The 15,457-nt window shown below is 37.7% G+C and overlaps 2 protein-coding genes across 3 annotated transcripts; one reads left to right on the top strand and one right to left on the bottom strand.

Moving 5' to 3' along the window:
• Nucleotides 1-1,989: 1,989 nt before the first annotated feature.
• On the top strand, nt 1,990-4,282 carry LOC135608016 (uncharacterized). Of its 2 annotated transcripts, none has more exons than XR_010485387.1 (3): nt 1,990-2,711; nt 3,634-3,945; nt 4,046-4,282. XR_010485387.1 is itself a non-coding variant. In XM_065100408.1 (3 exons), exons 1-3 carry the CDS (start codon nt 2,138-2,140, stop codon nt 4,187-4,189), a joined length of 462 nt encoding a protein of 153 aa, XP_064956480.1. In that variant the 5' UTR covers nt 2,000-2,137; the 3' UTR covers nt 4,190-4,282. The 2 variants fall into 2 exon arrangements, 1 of the variants encoding a protein (XP_064956480.1); XM_065100408.1 differs by having other exon boundaries at nt 2,000-2,143.
• Nucleotides 4,283-7,428: 3,146 nt separating this feature from the next.
• On the bottom strand, nt 7,429-13,263 carry LOC103979150 (protein YLS7). Its single transcript, XM_009395201.3, has 3 exons — nt 11,892-13,263; nt 9,405-9,682; nt 7,429-8,549 (listed from the first exon to the last, which is right to left on the bottom strand). Exons 1-3 carry the CDS (start codon nt 12,424-12,426, stop codon nt 7,758-7,760), a joined length of 1,605 nt encoding a protein of 534 aa, XP_009393476.2. The 5' UTR covers nt 12,427-13,263; the 3' UTR covers nt 7,429-7,757.
• Between the last annotated feature and the right edge of the window lie 2,194 nt (nt 13,264-15,457).

The following is a 15,457-nucleotide window of genomic DNA, read 5'->3' as shown; positions in this document are numbered from 1 at the left end:
GACTCTAACTTGCCTTCACAACAATTTATATAAATGCTGCATTGTTTACTACCTATTCATTGTTTTGTATTTAAAATAATTGTCTTAATGGGATTTTTTTTTATGTTTCTACCTTTGTTCTCATTCTTGTTTTCTGTACACATTTTTCTTCTTTCCTTCTTCCACCTCATAGTATTTCTGTTATCTTTCTTAGTTTGCATGAAAATTTCCTTTTTCTTGAAAGTGATTTTGATATTAAAATGACATGAACTTGTTTTTGTTATACCTGATCATATTTTGCTACTATTTGTACATTCCTAGTCTTGCTCGATTGTTCTAGTTCTGTTCATGATCTTGAGGAATTCATTGGTAAATAAAAATAAAAAATTTCAATTCTTTTTCCACCCTATTTTGTTCAATTGTTCTGAATCATTGGAAGCCCTCAAGAGAAAATCTATGAAACATGACCATAGGAACTTGTCAATTTGTTCTTACTGTAGCAAACTCAATGAAATTATCAAACAGTTTCAACATCCTATTTTGTTTGAGATCAGTGCTGTTCAAGTGTTCCAAATCAGTTCAAGCTCTCGAGGAAAATATATGGAAACTCATTGGAAAAACTTGTTGCTTTGATTTTAACTGCAGTAAAGTTTAGACTAGTTGAAAGTCCTTTTACCCATGATTGGAACTGCTTTTCTTAGGTGACTGTGTCAACTTTATGCTACTCTCCTCTTTGGAGTGGCAGGGAGACCATGAATGTGACCCACACATGCATGGTCTTGCAGGAAGACTGCAGCACAAGTGCCCTTTTCCTTTTCAATCATGCTTCTCCCCAATTTTTTAGTGAACTTTGCATCATGTGCTTCTAACTCTTGTCTCTCTTGTGACAATGATCCACAAGCTTTAGAGGTAAGATGAATATAATTGTTAGTCATGTCAATGATTTGCTGAAGAAAAAAAAATAGATTGACCTCTTGCTTTATATTTTTTCTTTTCCTTCTTGAATAATAAAGAACAGTTTCAGCTTTTGCTTTCAGTACAAGAAATTCTCATCTGAATCTGATGAGGATTTGGAGCTTTGTTGGCTGTCTTATCATGAGGGCATAAGGTGGCAAAAGCTTTGATGTTCTTAGCTAGTCTATCCATTTGCTTTTCTTCTTAGCAAAAGAAGTTTACAAGCTTGAATGTGGAGATGTTGTTCTGAAATTGGTCAGCAATCTGTAATGTCTTTTCTTTTTTCCTTTCATTGGAAGTCAACTCTTCTGTCATGGTGCTCTAAACTACTAAAACATATCAAGTGAATGAACTCTTGGATATTGGATGTGTTTGGGTCAAACATTCTTAGGATTCCATCTTTTTTGTGCTACTTTTCAGATTTACAAGCTTTGTCCCCTTGTTTCATTTCTTCTCTTTCCCCCAGTTGATTGGCTATTCACCTGTGAGGATGCTTTGTATTCTTCTGAATCATTTCACATGGATTTGATGCAGGTAAAAAGAACTAGTGCTACAGAGATACATGGTTGGACATTTCCTTTATGTCATGTTAATGGGGTTAATATGTTTTTTCCTCTTCCATATGGAAACAAAGGATGTGGAGTTACATTGAGGAAGGCATTGGTTGGAAGACTGAACACCACCACCCTTCTCTTCCAACTACAATGTTCATGTGTACTGCACAGATGCAATCAAAACTTATTTTACAGAGGGAAAGTCACATCAGTTTCTCATAAACTTTTCCTTGAAATAAAAAATCCACAGGCATCCACTGACCTCTTGGACATGGTTATTGGCTTGTGGACAGTGGACCCCCGTTGCTTCCTTGTCTTCCTACTTCTGTTCTGATCAGACAACCTACCATTATAGCTGCTCTTGTTCTTATTCATAGATTATCCTTTCGAAGCAAATGATGTTTGCTCACTCACATGCTTTGGCAATTCCTTGTACCCTTCTTGGTTACTCCAAATGAATAATTTGGTCATTTGATTTCCTGTTTCTGACAAGGACTTAGGGGACTGCAACATGTATCATCATCATGAATGAGAAAACATTCAGGGAATAGGATATCTTTTTGGGTTTTTGCCGATCATGTGCACCTCTTTGAGTCTTTTTAGGTGATCCATTCCTTTCGTCTCCTGAATCATGGTACCTCTACCGATGCATGTCTGTAAGATCTCTCACCTCAGATCATTACCATCTCTCTCTCTCTCTCTTTCCTTCTTGTAGTGTCACTTTAGCTGTTACTATATGCTTTTTTGGTTGAGTTGAGTTGATACTGTATGTGATCAATCATTCTTTTGCCAAACCCAAAGCATTATACACTAAACACTGATAGTTTTGTCCCATGCCTGCAGCCTTCCATCAGTGTTGAAATTTATATCTTGAGCTGCAGCTTTTCTTTTCCATAGTGGTGGTGGAAGTCTGTAGGATACTACTGCCTCTGATCTTTGTTTATCCCTTTACCCCACCATGACATTGCCTAAGTAATCTTTTGGAGTGAAGAATGGCTTTTAAAGTGACCAATCAATCCCCCCACACCCCCCAGTCATGCCTGTGATCATCCATTGTCATTGCTCAGGAACAAAGTACTGTTTGTCATGAGAGGCAAGGAGGTTGTTGACTGGAGAGCATCAAAGGAGATCGGAGATAGCCAAATGCTTTCTTTTCTGTAGTCCATGGTAGCCAGTTTGAGAAGTGTTGATTGCAATCGAGTTCTGAGTTCAAGCATCTGACAGGTTTTTCTTTCTTTCTTTCCATTCTTTGCTTTTTTCCTTCTTGCCAGTTCATATTCATTTCTGTTCAATCAAATCAATGTGGAAGTCTGCTTCTTGTTTGCCACTCACCTTTCAAACCATTGCAATCATCATTTGCTGGAGCATTTGCAGCTTGTTCACAGATTGAAACTTCCTCTCCATCATCACCAAACCACAGTTCTTCACAATGATGTTGTTTGTAGAAGCAATTTGGGTTTCATACATCAGAAAGGAAGTTTCAGCTTGTGTTTCTGTATTTCTGTTGCTTCAGAGATACTTCCATAATATACTTGTTTGAACTGACTTGAAAGTTCTGCATGATCTGATAGGAACGATTTTAGCTAACTTGGAAAACTGAATGAAAATTTACACTTGCATATCAGTTGTTATCAAATGAAATCAATTAGCACTCCAATCTGTGATCTATCACAGAAGCCAATGCAAATGTTGAGACTCTGATCCATGTTCTATCTGAGTGGATGCTACATTTCCTTCTTCTGTTCAGATGTCATGTTTTCTCCATTCTTTCTTCAACTTGTTTACAACGTAGCATCTCCAGATGCATTTGGCAGTGATCCAAACTATCCTGCTCAATTAATAGATGAGACAAATGCACTTGTATGGCATGCTGTGTCATATCCCTGAGGTGAAGAAAAATGCAGGGTCAAGGTTCACCATTCCCAATAATTCTTCTTGTATACTGATGGTTATTTAAGGCAATAGATCCTCCCCTCTTGTCACATTCTTTACATCCTGCAAAACCAATTATATCATTCAAAGCACTTGCAGGTGATAAGATTAAGCTATAGACCAGACTGATATGTAGCTGAGTTTTCTTGTTACGTACCTCCTTCCTCATGCCATCTCTTGTCTGAGATATGACTTCACAAGTGCTGGTGTGCAGGGAGAAGTTGCCATGAATAGTTTTGGAGAGAGGCCACAGACATGGAGTGGAGACTCTGTCTCTACTCCATCAGAACTAGCTTACGGCAGGGATGGCTCTTGGAAGGACCTAGGAACATCGATGAGCGCGATCTCATTCGGTTTAGCTGCAACCGCAATCCTGATCTCCATGTTCCTCGTCATGGCGATATTTGAGCATCTGATCAAGCCAAGGGCATCTCTTCTAAGTTCTCGGCACAGTGCAACAGAATCCTCAGAGATGAGCCAACCACATGCTCAGGTTCACTTGCAGAAGTTTCAGCATCCGGTAGCAGTAAGACTTCATTATAGTTCTGCAATACTTTTGATGAACTCTATGAGGCTCCATCTGCAAGTTTCTTATAGCTCAATACAATGTCATTTGGCAATGGCAGGTTGGAACTCAGTACACAGCTGATTTCTCTGTGTTAATGCCGGGCCAGCAGTATCCTACCTTCATTGCTCAACCTGCTCCTCTTCCTTGCCCAAGAGAAGGGATTCAATGGCCACCCCATGATCCTCACATATCCTTCATGTAAATACAGGTTTTGTCTGTAATGGAATCTGCTCTCTTGGATGCAATTAAACTTTTCTTTCAGGCCAAACAATAAAAGGAAGGCTTGTTTATATCAGTTGTCACTATAACCCTTCTTAACAGTCCAGTGACATACAATATCTTGGCAACATTTGCCAGCTCCTGATCAGATTATCCTGTTTACTGCTACAAACCATTTGATGGGAACAAAACAATACATAATCTGAAAACATAATCCTTATGATTCTAGCAATAGGAAGATAATCTACTTTAACTGCAGAAAAAACCACTCTACATTAAAGCCCAACTGTGAAGAGCAATGTAGCTCGCGATAAGCTTGTAGCAAGTCTCAGAGGATGATAATAATTTGAAGTGAATGTAACAAAATCTTATGCAAGTCAATTGAAAACTTCTGAATGGATATTTGAGGTTCCATTTCAAATTTCATTCAGAAAATAAATTCCACATCAAATGACAAACTTCTAATTTTTCAAACAAAAAAAGGACAAGTTTATCTTTCCCTTACAAGATTTTGATTATCCTAACAAATCAGGACAAAATCATGCTTCTCATTTCTTTAGTTCAGTCGTGCTTTCAAAGTTGGTTCAGCAGTAGATCATCTGACTGCAAGAAGATGCGAATGGATGAATTTGCAATTATATGAGCTATCTCGTCTGCAGCTTCAATCCATCTTAGAGCAAGAAATGCAATTGCTTGACCTAGAAGCTAGTCCTCTTGGCCTCTTTCTGTTAGCAGAAGAAAGGAGAATGAGAGTAACCATGTTTCTGTGCATTTGTAGAAAATCTCACTGTAAAGCTGCTTCAAACAGACTTGAAGTTGCTTACTTTTATAGTCCATCTATTTTATAAGACTAGCAAACTGGAGATTATTAATCATCTTCTCTCTAGAGAATGTTGAATTGGCTAGTGTGTCAGAGCAGATGAACTGCAAATGCCAAAGCCAAGGCACCTCAGTTATGAAAGCTGCGAGATACTGCTCATGCTGATAACAGCACTATTTTTATCTTTTTCTGCCTTTTCAACAATGAACTCAGCACACTCTGCTTCCTGTGCAGCAACCTGCTTAAGTTTGATTGCATTAGTAAACTCCTTCACAAAGATCAAGCTTGTTATGGAAATATCATCCAAAGCAATGTTGAAGTTTCTGGCTCTCTCAGTCAATATCTTTTGTATTTCCTGACTCACAGCCTATCACATGTAGACATTCCTCAATTGACATCCTAATGCTGAGTAATTTCGGAGTAAGTGGTCTTGTCAAGGGCAATGACGTTCCTCATTATAACTCTTAGCATTATAATTTTGGAGCCTTTATTCACGTTCCTCAATAGTTATAATGCCAAGGGCTTGTCTTACAGAAAGTGGTCCTTAGCTTGAAAAAAAATTCCCTATTTGCAAGTTAATTTTGGAGAAAGACCATACGCTCACAACACAAGCTCGAACTCGGTAAACTTATTTAGATAATTCAGAGGAATGAAAACCAGAGAAATAGATTAAAATCCACAAGGAGCTATACACATTACATGAATAGCTATTAGATTATGAATAGGAGAGGATACAAACTGCTTAAGTTTCATTTTTGTCTCTCCAATCATGAATAGGAGAAACTGCAGATGATCTAGGTCAGCAAACTGAATTGCATAAAAGGGAGGAAAAAAGAAAAATAATTAAATTTACATCTAATATATGAGGAAGATCAATTCACAATTATTGGCAGATAATTAACAATGAAAAATAGTTTCTAAAATAATGATATGGATGTGTGTTTGCTTGTAAAACAAGACATAGAAGATGTAAAGTCATGCTGGTGACACTAAGTTATGAAAACAAGGTATGATGTTTCCTTCCAAAAAAAAAGTTTAGCAATCAAGTAAAAGTATCATGACCCAACTAGTTTCCAGGCAAAAGGGCCGCTGAACCTTTGCCCACTATATTAGATCAATAAAATAAAAAAAATATACATTATTTCTATTACAAAAAGAAAGTTACTGAAAAAGGAGAGTTACCATTTGAAGATCACGATTCCCTGAAGTACTCTCTACCAGATGGAGAAGGGTACGAACATCATAAATGATTGGCCTTTTAAACCATGAAATCATTTAATGTGTTTCCTCAGGATAGACATGTATGTAAGCTTTGTGTTATATGAAAGCAAAGATCACATTCAATGCAGAAAAACTGATAAAAAAATACCTATAGAACTACAGATTAAAATTAATCCTTATACGCGGTCTTAATACCAGACCTGACCACGTAATTTCTACTGTACTTACAGATTCCTTTGAATCTGTTTGAACATGGTAGATTCCTACAATGTATCATCGACAAAGTGATGCCTGATGTCCTCGTGCCTTCAGATCGTCAACTAAATCAAGTATTTACTAACACTAATTCAGAAAGGTTCTCATTAACATCAATACATGCTCTAACATATTATAACAAGAAAACATTCTTTAGGGGTTATCAAAGGCGCACTTAAAATCTACTATATTCGTGTGATTGGGTAAATGATTTGACCTTGTCCTTGCAATGCCCTGGATGCAATTGAAGACGATGGCGCGGTGACTGCCCTCGACATTGTAGAGGAGGTTATTGAGAGCAGCATAGACAGCCTTCACCAGCGTCCCAGCTGCGGGACCTTGACGTTTCTAAAGCTCATCGTTTCCTCTCCTTCCTTCGGAACCCGAATAACACCGGAGACGGGACGACGACAAACCACCAGTAAAGCCAAGAAATGGAGTTCGAAGTCGATCGAGGAAGAGAGAGGCGCTCACAGGCGACGGTGGCGGCGATTGCAGCAGCCGAAGAAGGAAATTAGGACCAATTAATTCAAAATTAACCCGGTTTTCTCTTCAGCATCAAATAATGAACCCATACCCGACTCCAAATGCGGGTTCGAATCCGATAATTCTGGAAATCGTGGTTTGATATCCGATCCTTTGTACCAGCTATCGGATCCGGGATCTATATCCGCCTGCTAGCTTATAGGATCTAAATTTGGGGTTCACACCCGAAATTCCAAGGCACTAATCAGGCAAACTTCCTTTTCTTTACAGTAAAGCATCCGAGAAGAAAAAGATGATTGCTTGAAGAACAAATCAGTTGTTACACTACTGAAACCTAATCCAACCAGAAAACATGTCCAAATTTGGCCGAAAGACAAACCTTCCACAATAATTGTAAGTGTGACTTCAGACAACTATTTCTTCCTATCAAACAACAAATGTAGACAAGAAACTAGAAGAGATTCTATAACAAGGAATAGCATAGTATACTTACTGCCTCCGATCAACAAGAAAATTTGGCAAGTGTCATTTCTATTGACTATTTTTTCACATCAAACAACAATTCTAGACCAAGAAACTTATAGAGAATGCCCACAAAAAGCATCTAGATATTTATCATTCTACTTTGAAGATTTAGAACAGAATTCTACCGGTCAGAAAGTAGCTCTGTGTTAGCAATAGCCAACAACTCTCTGAAGGATATATTATCGTTGCATATTCTGTGCAGTGATGAACCATTAGTTGAATAGGATGTGGAAAGACAATTGACTCATTGTTTATCCTCAAACTCTCTCCGAATAACTTCTAGCAGAATCTCGTTCCAGGTATCAATCGGCCCAGGCATGCACCAATGCAGACAATCCTGCGGTGGGGGCTCCCCGTTGGGTCCCCTTTTAGTGATCTTTTTCGGATCAGGACTCCTGTATGGACCTGGATGCCCATCAGGCCTGTATCCAAACGGCTCGGTTATGTCCATCAATCTCAACTTTGAACCAGCTCCGGCCCTTTTCACTGCCCGCTCGAAGCCACTAACCTGCTTCTCATGCATCACATCAGTAAAACCATTTCTTACTACTGTGCTCACAGGCCTCACCTTTCCTGTGCATGAACCTCCGGTATTCCAAGCTCCACCCTCATAATGATCCGGTGAATAGGAGCGAACAATAGCTAGACCTGTGAAGTTTGGATGAGAGGCAATGGCGGTCAGGCAGCTCTCGACTGATACACCAAAAGCCTCAATGTTGTTAATCTGCATCTTCCCTGCTTTCTTAGGCCACCAGAGTTGTCCCCCAACAAGTGTGCTGTTGAGGATATAGGCAGATTGCTTCGCAAACCAGTGCCCTGACGAAAGGACCACCACATCAAATTTTGGGAGATATTCCATGAAATCCTCATCTGGAAGGTCCAGATGAACCTTCACAACACTATCTGGGACAGACTGGAAGGTCTCAGAGGTTTTGTGTACAAGCCACGATGACCATATCCTGATGATAGTAGTGGAGGTCGATCTGAAGTACCATCGCTGCATCCTTCGGTTGCCTCGGTTCTTGGGAGCTTCTACCTATAAAGGTGCATAAAACATTAAATACATGACCTAAACTTCCTGGTATCATTAAATAATTAGAAAAATAAATACCAACCAGTACCAATCTATATGATAAATTCAACCGCTAATACTGTTTGGTACCCGTATTTTATGCCTATGTTCAGCATTCAAGTGCAGCTCAGGAAGTCAGACTTAAGTTATAATGACACTTTCACAAAACCTTACAAACACTAAAGATCTATGAGATTGTCCTTTTGGTTTCTAGCAAAATTCAACTCAGCTCATTATCACATCTTTGTAGTTGGTATTTTCTTTCATGTTCAATCAGCATGTCCTAGATGGCCACAATCATATATGGTGATCTAATTGATTTTGATTCTAAGTATATATGTTATGACTCGAGCCTGATGGGCTAACTGGCCTATCAACTTTATTTGCTCCAAACTCCTGATCAAAATGCTTAAGCTGAAGTTAGTAGTAATACACTCATCAGATCCTTATAAATCAATCTTAATATTGTCCATTTCCGATGTGAGACTAATTGGGCGTGTTACAATATATTAGTTAACTAAAGAAGTCTATAGAAGCTGGGACCCTTACCCTAATAAAGTTCTCAAATAAGGTTCTTACTAATAGCACTATTGTTAATTGAATACAAGTTGGAACAACCAGGTGGACTATTTCCTCTATGTTCCTGTATACTACCTATACTCGATTTAGTCTCATATTTTGCAATTTTGTGGACCTTCAGCTATCAAATCTACAAAATAAATGTGAAGCCAACAAAATGGGGCAAAGTAGTCGCTTAGTGCTTCTCATCAACAGAATATCAGTCTATTCAGCAAGACAATTCAGGGTAAGGTAGCTTACCTGCCATAGAATGCAAAGCATGGATTCCATCTGATTTCTAGCAACGGAATCCCCAACAAAAGCTAGTGTTTTGCCCCTCATTAACTCCAAGAATTTCCTTGCATCAAAGCGTGGAAGGTTGCAGCGTTCAGGTTTCCATCTCCAGTTCTCATAGTCCTTGTCAGGTCTCCCATTTCCCTGACAATTCTGCATCTGTGTAATCATAGGGCAAGTGTTGTTTGTATACAATGGCCCAGCAGGATCATAGATCCACTTGCCACTATAAAGATCACAACTCCCTAGACAATAAGAACATGCAAATTTAAGGTGCAGAAATAATTTATTTTAAAAAGCAAATAGTATGGAGGTAAGATAAAGCACTATTATGTACTAGAGATACATTTGTCTCCAAGCTTTAGTTAGGAATATGAAACCATCTTTATATTTATCATGCATGATATGTATAGAATCACTTAGGAGTTAAGTCAGAGTTATCAAAAGATAACTATGCACGTGGCACGTAGAGTTAAATGTTCACAGAACACCAGATAACGTCAAACGGTGTGCTTTTTATTTTTAAATATGTTAAGTAACTGCAATCATAATCCCAATAGACAATGAAGCATATTCAATAATTATACAAGACAAAAGGTAAATAAAGTCCTATTGCCAACATAGAAATGCACAAAATATTGTAATTGCAACTGACATTTTTAGCCAAAATGGTCACTTGACCATCCACAAATATCCAATGTATTTTTAGATGCTTCTTTCACTACAAACATGAAATCAAACTGTACTTTATTCCACTAACCTTGAACAAACTTGGTACAAAATACATAGTGCAACTCTTAGAACTTCCTCCACCACATCATTAATCCACATGGAAACAGATATGTGACAGAGCTGTGACACGATATTGGCAGGCTTTTTATATTACTAGTCAATTTGCAGCTCAAAGTCTTCATACTTTTTCTCTGGGTTTTCTTTACATATAAATTAAAGGAAGTACCACAATCTCTTGATTATCCTCCCTCCTAATTATACTTTGGATAAGAACACAAACTAAATAAGGAGACTACATAAGACTTCCTGCACCATTTGCTTGCACTTTTACTAAGCAAAAAATGGGTATTAAGTTTAGGGCTCCAAAACATGCATATCATATTTAACAAAGAATCAGTTATATGAGCCAACAACAAATAGTGTCTCCGTCAATTTTACTTTTTCCAGAAAATCTTGAAATGCTTTAATTCAGTAGCTAATATATTAATCTCTTGCTTAATAAATTGTGATTAGCAGCATTCTGATAACCATATACAAGTGAAACACATTTCTTGCCTTCTAAGTTCTCAGGCAGCTAGAGTTCTGGATTCTTACCAGAAGGATTTAAAAACTTCACCAAGACAATACATATTTTGATGACCTTGTCTTTCTTAATCCCCATCCTTATTTTCTTAGAGCATATCATCAAAGTATATGATCTTTATCAGGCATTGGTTCATATGCATATGATGGGTTCATTTGCAAATGGGTCCAAAACTAAAGGTAACGGCACCTAGTATAGTGAATCTCCATATAACTTTACCAATCACATATACTCAATCTGACTGACAATCAACACACCTTGAAATATCCTTATTTCTTTAACAACTGAAAGAGGAGAGATAACATAAATGTTCAAGTATTCAATTTGAATCTCAGGACTTAAGAAGGCCCCATTATTCTATGTTATACAAAATTAAATAAGGCAGTCCTGTTAATAATTGAATCCACATGACCGCATCAATCAATTCATGTGCTCAAAGGGCCCCAAGTATAACAAATTAAATGCTTATTACAACGAATTTATAACCAAAAAATTCACAAACTTCTGATTCAAAATGTTAGGATCAGAACCAAAAGCATCAAATCATCCTACTTTGGATTTTTCAACATGAAGATATGAAATAATATATGTGTTATATAGAAAACTAAAACCAGAATTTCATTGCTTATCTAATTTGAACCATGATAATTTTTCTTTCCACAGTCATAAATTTATGACATTGAGGACTGCAATTTTCTTCAAAATTTCACAGGCTACCATGGTAACACATATATAAAGCTCTAACTCGATGCTTTGGATGATGTACATAGGCACTTGATGTTCTCAGTCAGGGAACAGCATGAAGAAATGTGTCTTCACCAATCTTTATAAATTACATCTCTCAACAGTATCAAAATTTTGTACTTCCTATTAGCCCCAGTAGCATGTATAAGTCCTTTTCTATGTCGTCATTTTACCATTTCAATATCAATTTTCTTAGTTGAGATTGCAACAAAGATGGTGATTTAGGGGGGAAATTACAATATGAACAGCTTCATTTAAACTACCCATTTCAAAAACAAAAAAAGCCTCAGCAAATGCGCAAAACAGCTGAAATTTGAACAATGTTGTTTGGCACGAAGGCTTCAGTTATCATTATTGATTAACACCCAAAACTTAGAAAAAGAAGTGATACTTACTAGAATCAACCAACCTAGAGTCTGCAGGTTGAGATGAAGGGAGAACAACAGCTGATATATCATTTGAAGAGGCCAAGTCATCATCAGAGTTTCCCAAATCGCTCTTACCAGAACCATTGGAGATAGCTGGGGAAGGCAAGTCTCCAAATTGAATGACCTTTGTTAGATTAGGAGCCTCGGAGGTACTCTCACTCTTCGTTACCATCGTCCCATCAGTAACTCCTTTAGTGGCATCTGCAAGACTACTCGGCACATCAGGATCAGGTGAAGATTCCCTAGTGACAGTATCATTATGGCCATCCTGTGCATGATTTGGTGGCAATAACAGAACTTCAGTCTGACTATTTACAAGAGATACAGAATCGGGCATTCTATATCGATCCACACCTAACAAATAATCATGGAAGGCCGAACCGAGGAGAGATGGAACCAACACCAGTGAAGCGATGATAAGAAACAAAGCCAACCCTCCCACTGACGCAGTAATATTGAAAATGGAGCGCGCTGAAAAGTGTTTTGGAGACGACATAGTCATGATCCTAGCGAATCACCAACCTTAACAGCACCGAATTCTTTCCTACTCCTTAGAAAAGGATTCAGAATCCAAAGAAGATGCTATCTTATCTTCCCTGAAACCTACCCCTTTAGGAGATTCTTCTCGGAGAAGGCAATGTAAGCACCTCTACTCCAAAAGTAAAATCCTCAACCTTGATAGCCAAATGCGACGAGGAAAATCTTCAGTTGTCTATCAAATCCCATCAAAAACAAATATAAAAATTTCAGATCTGTCAAAATATTCGCTCTAATCCCACAGCGACTCAAAAGGATTCCCACAACATGTCCTGATTCCGACTCTAACACAATAAAAGCACAGAAACCCCTCGGGTTCCCATAATCCTTACCAGAAGAGCGAATTCCTATCCAACAAGCCTATCACATCCTCCACAAAAGAACATCCCCCGGCGTTCCTATCGTCTTCTCAGCATGTGCACCAAATTCCAACCAAAACGCAAGAACTCCCGAAAGAGACTAAAGCAACATAAAAATCTAACTCCAATTGCCTCAAATTCTAAAGCCCCCCTCTCAAAACGCCACCTTGAGATCCCCGATCCTTCCGTACATGAATGCGACGGACTATGCGCGTTCTATCAACAAAAATTGTATAATTCCTCCCCAAAGGAACCACAAAAAGACGGAAAAAGACAAAGGAAAAGCTGGAAGACAGCGACGAATCGCTTGTCGGAGAAACGATAGCGCAACAAGAAGCGATCCCACTCGAGAAATTAAAAGGCTTCCGCAACAACACAAGGGATCCCTTTTCTAGCTCTCCGAGCGATTTCATCCAAGGGGCCAAATAACAGCGCCGGACTTAGCCATCAGCCCTCGCCTTTTCTGGAAGAGCTATTAGCCGTCCGTTTCGGAAGAGGTCGTACGATGTTCTGGTCCAAGTTCGAGCACGGATCCTCTCCCGTTTGCTCATCTAAATCGTCCATTCCTCAAATCATCACGTCGAACGGTCTGTTTAAATCATCCTGTATTGTTTCTGTTGGAGAGGATCCTACATCGATAGGAACAAGAGCAATCGTTGTACCAACCCGTTGCCACATCCGAGGTAATTGAATGGGTTAACCAATATGTGGTCGGCAAAAAAAAGCGTTCACCAAAGAAAAAGTGCTTTACTTTTTGATTCCCATTAATGGTTTACCGAATAGTCCATCCTATTTGCCATGGGGTGGAAGGTAATGCCTGCCCTACCGCTGCCTCCAATCACAAGACAGGTAGGTGAGGCCTTTTGGTTCCATGACTGCATTAATTTCGTTTGCACTTCCACCAGTACAGTGCATTTGGCAAGCGTACCTCTCATGATCCCCCTCACTTCCAACTGCAACAACACTCACTATTTAGGAGGTTGTCATGTGCATGAATCCATTTATCCATATCCGTAGGCATACAGATTAATGCATATGCGATTGAACCACTTACGATTTAGATTGACACTTGCATTAGATTTAGACGTTTGATAGTGACAACCCAATTTTGCTATTATGTACCGCTTAAAAAATAATTTTACTATTTATAATCCATTAATAATTATTCTTATTCTTATTTTCATAATTATTTATTTATTTATTAGGACTTTAGTTATGTCGATGTCACTTTTCGTCACGCTTTCGATGTCATTAAAAAAAATAAAAATAAATAAAATAAAATAAAAATAGAATGTGAAGAGTATTTACGTTTGTCTAGTGGACTTTACGGAACATTGCTTACGAGGAGAAAGAAAAAATATATGATGAGATATTTTTATGTTCTTTTACATCGAAATATCTTAGAAATAAAAAAATAATAATAATATTATATATAGTAAAAAAAGGAATTATCAATACAAATCTCATTTAGATAAAATTATAGCTTATTATTTAAAACAAGATTCGTCTTATCGTACCGTACTAACGTTAGCGGTACACCACCCGATACGGGCGATACATTTCGGTATTTTTTTTTTTTTACTTCTTTACTATCTTCAGCTATACACCCTACTATCACAAGCTCTTTTCATCACCCTATGTATCCTATTAGATAATTTACAAAGGCTTGAAGCAATATCTTCTCGATTAATATAATTAAGTTAGAAGATGACATCTTTTAAACTATTACAGAATATACATAACCTCAAAAATATTAAATTATTAGGATAAATATTAAAAATCTATTTCTCGCATCTTCTTCTTGATCTTCAATTCATCTCACTTTATCATTCATTTTATTTTTAATTATTTCATGTCACCTCAAATGATTAAGAGGAGGACGAAAAGAAAAAAAAAAACCGTTGTAGATAAGGAGTGAAATAATTTTATTATAATTAAATTATAAATCGAAAACATTTATGTCTATTTACAAATGCATTGCCAATAGATAATTTAAAAATATTTAAAGTTCTTGACATGAAATTATATATATATATATATATATTATTTATCTAAATTCTATCTTAACTTTCTTTTTAAGCAATGGGTTAGATTCGTCTATATAAAATCGATGATGTCACTTTTATTAAGTTCTTTGGTATCATAGACACATATAACATGTCTAAACACACATCAAAATCAGGATATCGTAGATATTCTTTCTTTCTTCTAAAAAACACATCTAATGTGCATTTGATGTTGAGATATTCATATCTTTCCATGCTGGTCCGGTAACATAGTGAGTGACAACGATATATTCTAAACTAATCTATCGGTATTTTCAAAACTGGTATGTCGACACGATGATATCGATATCTTCCGACGTTATCCGTCGACGTGGATATATTTTACTGGCTGGAATGAGCATCGCCACATGACGTCATTCGATGGGATGGAATATTGTTCCTCGTCACCGAGCGTCCGTCCAAACCATTAAAAAGGTTTAATATCTATTTTCTCTTTTTTCCGTCATGCCCAACAAGCCCTTATAGTTACCACGTGGGACCACGCGAACGACTCCAATCACTTACTCTTCGAATCGCTATTGCCACTCGTAAGACCTGCGGCAGCGTCAGTTACGAGTCAAGTAACCCAACA

The sequence above is a fragment of the Musa acuminata genome, chromosome BXJ2-3 (genome assembly GCF_036884655.1).
Source record: "Musa acuminata AAA Group cultivar baxijiao chromosome BXJ2-3, Cavendish_Baxijiao_AAA, whole genome shotgun sequence".
In the NCBI taxonomy this organism is placed as follows: domain Eukaryota; kingdom Viridiplantae; phylum Streptophyta; class Magnoliopsida; order Zingiberales; family Musaceae; genus Musa; species Musa acuminata.
Note: the sequence above shows the minus strand (reverse complement) of the source record. Positions and strands in the feature narration are given on the sequence as shown.